The sequence below is a fragment of the Ruditapes philippinarum genome, unplaced genomic scaffold (genome assembly GCF_026571515.1).
Source record: "Ruditapes philippinarum isolate M1 unplaced genomic scaffold, ASM2657151v2 ctg7699_1_1_1_1, whole genome shotgun sequence".
NCBI classification, from domain to species: domain Eukaryota; kingdom Metazoa; phylum Mollusca; class Bivalvia; order Venerida; family Veneridae; genus Ruditapes; species Ruditapes philippinarum.
The window spans coordinates 38,099-44,098 of NW_026853489.1; the positions used below are offsets into that span (position 1 = coordinate 38,099).

General features: G+C 33.1%; 1 protein-coding gene across 1 annotated transcript in view; it reads left to right on the forward strand.

Moving 5' to 3' along the window:
• LOC132737033 (apolipoprotein R-like) overlaps positions 1-5,732 on the forward strand; it is a gene marked incomplete at its 3' end in the record, with an annotated part of 29,812 nt that extends 24,080 nt beyond the window's left edge. The window contains exons 2-3 of the mRNA XM_060724263.1: positions 5,032-5,202; positions 5,565-5,732. Coding sequence (XP_060580246.1) covers positions 5,032-5,202; positions 5,565-5,732 — 339 coding nt within the window. The remainder of the gene's footprint in view (positions 1-5,031; positions 5,203-5,564) is intronic.
• Between the last annotated feature and the right edge of the window lie 268 nt (positions 5,733-6,000).

Below are 6,000 nucleotides of genomic sequence, written 5' to 3' on the forward strand. Positions count from 1 at the left end.
TTCTTTTTCCTCTAAATATGATTTTTCTAAGGATATAGCAAAATTATCAAGCCACTCAACTTTAGAAGATGGTGGTCTGTATGCATAACACAATAATAATGATTTACATTTAGGCTGTTTAAGTTCAAGCCAAATGGATTCAATAGAAATACTTTCTAAATCAGATCTATGTACACAAGATAAACAGTCTCTAACATAAATAATTAAACCGCCTCCATTGGAAGGCCTGTCCTTGCGAAAAAGTGTAAAATTGTCCAACTGTAGTTCATTGTCTAGAAAATTTACATTTAGAAATGTTTCACATAAACAGAGTATATCAATCTTTTGTTCTGAAATTATAATTTTAAGTTCGTCCAATTTTGGGTACAAATAGTGAATGTTTAGATGTAGTATGTTCAACCCTTTATGCGTGTACCAAGAGTTACTATTCTTATTGGAGTCATAGTTTAAAGTATTGTCATTTACAATTTCATTAATCAAATTAAAATTGGTTTCTCAATATTGAAATGAATTACTTTTACAATTATTTAACGACGGCGATCCCAAGAATTCTGATTCCTCAGCCATGAAGTTGGTACTGGCATGTAGACCATGTTCTCGTCTCTCCTCCCTGTAAACCTCCCTTTCTGAAAATGAGACTTGTTGTCCATTTTGTTACTGCTATGGTCATCAGATGGCATCGTAGATATGCCTAGGACATAGTTTATAGCCTTCCTCATGGTTGTTCCAAACAGTTTTCCACCCTTTCTATTTAGATGTAAATAGTCTTTATACAACGACTTGTCTGGAGTACCATGCAGGATAAAGTCAGAGTTATGGTTGATATAGTGGTGACCACCATCTGCACACAGATCTCTAAACCTGTTGTTGGTTTCAGATATAATGGTGTTGACAAGTTTGTCATTTCTTCTAGGTAGAATTGAAGAAATGATTATTTTACATTTTGAGTTGATGGTTTTTACAGTGTGTATTGTATCCTTCAGCTCATCAACTATGTACTGGCTGGAATCTGCATCAGATATATTATTTGTGCCTACATGAAGTAATATTTAATCTTTATCCTTTATTCCATTTGAATCTGTATCATTCATTGATATGAAGGTATTTTCAATTGTGCGTATTCTTCCACCAGAGTGAGTCTTGATGTTAACTTTCACATTAAAGTCTGACATTCTGTTCGCACTCAGGATACCTGTCATTGAATCACCTGCTATAAATGCAGAGTATTTAGATTTTGAATTTTGATTTTCTGTTGGCCGAGTGTTATTTTCAGGCTTTTTTGTGTTAATTTGTATGACTTTCTCAAAATTATCCTGTTTATGTGGCTCAGGCGAGATCGTTTTTTTCAGCAGAAGTCTGTATTACCGATCTACCAATTTGCTGTTTTACTTCATACATTTCTTTCAACAGTTCATCTCTCAAGTCTTTTATGTCTTTCGCTACTTTCTTTCCTACACACTCAGTCACACTTTCAATTTTCGATTCGATACTGTCTGCTTTCATTGTAGACTTGGCTAATCGATCGGCTAGTTGTGTTTTCTCTTTTGACAGGGTAACATTTTGCTTTTTTAATTTTTCATTTGATTCTTCAAGTATAAGACATTCAGCTGTAGCTTTGCTCAGATTATGTTTCAGTTTTGATAGCTCACTTTCAACTTTTTCACACTTGTCACTTTGTTCAATGACTTTCATGCGTAGAATTTCATTTTCACGTTTTGTATTTTCTAGTACATTGAGCAATTTTTCATTTTCACCTTTTAGAATTTTGGATTGAGACAGAAACTGTTTTAATGTGTTTTGAAGGTCTTTGTTTTCTTTCATTTGCTTTTTAAACTCTTCATTGCTGTTATCTGTAGTATCTTTGTTAACTAATGGACACATGAATGGTTCACTTTCATCAATATCAACAATACCCTTTACAGACCTATCAGTACTGATGGAAACAGACAGATTGTCACACCTAATTACGTCTTCATTCACTAAAGGTTCATTTATACCAGACTCAAATCCTTCTTTCACAAAAGTTTCATCACTATTTGCATTATTTTCAATCTGAACAATCTTTACTTGCTCACTTTTTGATGATTTTTCAGCTACTGGCTGTTTGACAAAGGTTTGCTCATTGTTGTTGTTATTGAAAAGTGTTGCACTACCTCCCTTTAAATAAGATGCGCTTCTTTGATTACTTGGTCTAATTGGTATCCTGGACTACGCAAGAGATTTACCATGCTAGAGAGATACTGCAAAGGACTTTTGGATGTTCTACTACTGACTGGAGAACTATCATTTTGGTTTACTTGGTTTGAAGATTGCAGATTGTCTGGAATGGTCACACTCAAGTTATCTAATATTGTTTTAAAAATTGTGTTCTTCCACTTCCAACATCCTTTCCCTTGAATGAATATTGTTTTATTTTCATAAATTGTGACAACAGTTTTCTTTTCATTTTCAGATATGTGAGTTTCAATACCATTTGTGTTTTTGTTTATTTCAAAAGAGTACTTTTTACATAGATAATCCTTTATTTCTTCATATGTTTCCTGTGTAAAAATTGTAACTGTGATGGCATCAGTTTTAAGTGATAATTTTGTGTTATATAATACACCTTAATTTCTATCATTAAAATCGATAGTTTCTTCCATTTTTACATTTTACACGACACACAAAAGACGGTACCATACGCGAAACTATTAGCGGTTTTCAACCGTTACTGTTTGTACTTAAGTTTAGTTGGCGTACCTTCAGGTTTATTCTAATCAAGTATACCGCTGTACAAATTGATGAGCGTCTATATATCATGCTCGTAATTGTCTGCACAAGGTCATTCTCATTTCTTACAATTTAGACGTGTATTTCAAAAATAAAAACCATAGTTAATTTCCTTTAATGTTATTTCACTATTGTGCAAAGTTATTTTATAATCAATCACGTGTATCCATATAAATTTTGTAAAAATAATTCGGCGAGTGCCGCGGATGTTTACATGCTGTGCTCGATTTACTACCAATATATGTCGAGGGAAGGACTTACTTACTCGTGGGAAGGAGGTAGCTATGTGTGGAGGGAACGAGTAAGCTATATGTCCAGGTAACGAGTAATCTATAGACCTATTTACAATACGATTCTTCCATAGCAACCGATGTTGCATTTCGCGCATGCGCATTCTGCGTAGGGCAAAAGCGCAGTTAAATTGAGAACAGTGTATGATACTTTAAGGCTTTTATAGTCGTGATTCCATGTTATGTCAACCAGAAAACAGTAATTTTTGGATGACTTAAAGCGGTAAGTACTTAAAACGTTAATTGGTATTTATAACAGATATGATAAATATGCGGGACTAATAATCCAATGGTCAAAAAGCGCACACAAAAGTCGTCTATTTTAGGTATCATTAGACGACTTTTTCATCTGTTATTAAAATTTAAACAGCAGCGTGTTAAATATTAAATTTATTACCCCTGTATTACATAATATTACACAATGTGTAGTATACGCTTCCTTTTGGATTGGCCAGGCGGTAAGTGTCAAACAGATTGACACGCGACACGGTTGTTTGTTTCCAGCTATAATATCATTCAACCGGAACGTTTACCATGACATAGTTGATCACGTATAATTATGAAAATCGTAATTTAAGTAACTTTTATATATACCGATCTCATCAATGTTTATTGATTTTGAGAAGTGACAATTAGTGTGACTTGCATTAAAAATATAAACAGGTGTTACGAGGAACAGGAAAAATTGTGTGTTATTTCACTTTCCTTAAAGATTTTGAAAAAAAAATTAACAAACGTTATTTAAATTATATTTATGTGACTTAAAAATTATCTGCTTCGCATTACAGTCAAATAAAGGATAAAATAAAGCAAACTGAACACTAAAAATGCATTATCACCGTGATTGTTCTGACTTTTTTCAGATTGATAACTAACCTCGATTTCATCAGTTATAAAATTTCTTTATCTTTTTGTGAATTATTTCAACAACAATTTAGTTGAATCCCATTTGAATAATAGATATAATACCACATTTTCTTAAAAAAATCTCAATGTCAGGTCCGTGAACTTAAGGGGAAATTCTTAAACAATTTCCTTTTCCATGCCTTTGTATCGGAATCTTGGCCACAAAGCTATAAAGGAATCTTTTCTATATTTGTTAAAAGCTAATTTATATAATTTTGTACCTTTTACCTTAAACTAACTCGGAATTGTCTATGAACTTCTTCTATATTTCTATATTATTCTATGCCCCTTTTGCCCTACGCAGATTGCACATGCGCGGGAAAATACTACTTCCAATCGATTTTTCATAGCAACGGACCGCGTCGTAGAAAGGCCTATATGTCGAGGGTACGAGTTAGCTATAAGTCGAGGGAACGAGTTAGCAATATGTCTTGAAAACGAGTGAGCAATATGTCGGGGGAACGTGTTGGCAATATGTCGTGGAAACGAGTTAGCTATATGTCGAGGGAACATGTTAGCTAAATGTCGTGGGTATGAGTTAGCTATAAGTCGAGGGAACAAGTTAGCAATATGTCTTGAAAACTATTTATCAATATGTCGAGGGAACGAGTTAGCAATATATCCTGGAAACGAGTTAGCTATATGTCGTGGAAACGAGTTAGCTATATGTCGTGGGTACGAGTTAGCTATAAGTCTAGGGAACAAGTTAGCAATATATCGTGGAAACGAGTTAGCTATATATCATGGACACGAGTTAGCTATAACTATAAAAAGCCAATTTACCCTTCAAATTCATATGATAAACAAACATTTTCTATCCCAGTAACTAAGAAATATAAACACAAATTTTCTATCCCATTAACGAAGAAATATAAGCACAAATTTTCTATCCCAATAACTAAGAAACACACTTCTTGAAGGATATATTACTGACCTTGAATACAAGGCTCCGCTTAAACTTATTCATATCATTGTAATTTGTTTATTATCATTGGTTTTGCAATGGCGCTGCTCATATATTTTATACATTTAGGATATAAACAATGTCTGTTAACCTTTCTTTCAGATTGTGGCAATCCAACGACGGAAAATGGAATCACGTCGTTTGACAATACAACATACGGGTCACTTGCAAACATCTCTTGCGATCAAGGATATACACTTATAGACGAAAACAATTTCACAATTTACTGCCAGGATGACGGGCAATGGTCTTCTGCTCCAGTTTGTGTACAAGGTAATAATAATAATAATAATAATAATAATAATTAAATATAATAATAATAATAATAATAATAATAATAAATTATATGCAACTTTTCAGAACATTCGCTCAAGAATAATTATTTTTATTGTTAAAAATGACCTGAAAATGAACGTTTTTAAAAGTTTTCAAATCCAATTATCAATCGCTCTTAAATTTAAGTTTCAACATATTTGTTAATCATATTTTTTATGTTTCCCCGTTTCAAATGATTTTTAAATTTTGTGGATTTAGGCATTTTGACATCAGTTTGGATCCTTTAAAGTTATGATGTAGAGTGAATCAGCCAAATCAGTGCATACACGTTTTAATATGGCATTATATAATTCCAATAGGTTGTGACAATCCGCAAATAAAAAGTCAACTTAGCTATGAAGAAAGGACCTACCTGTCAAACATATCGCTTGTATGTCTTACCGACGGGTATATTCTACATGGTACTCCGTATATCATATGTCAAACAAATGGGTCTTGGACAAAAGAGCCACAGTGTTACGCAATAGGTATCTATCAGTTTTATCAGTAATATATATGTTAGATAATCAAGTGCTTTTGTTTTGTTTATGATTTTAGTTCGTCTATTCGAAAGAAAAGTCGATGGATTATAATCTAAAATAAAACGTATTTACACAAGTCCGTAAAAGAGCACTAGGTTTAAATCCATAAATTATACCTTGGATGAGCAGAACTTTATCGACGGCGAAAGACAAAAGATTGAGATCATTGGATCATCGACTTCCGACGTCCTGCACTGATTTTTTTTTCCCTTTC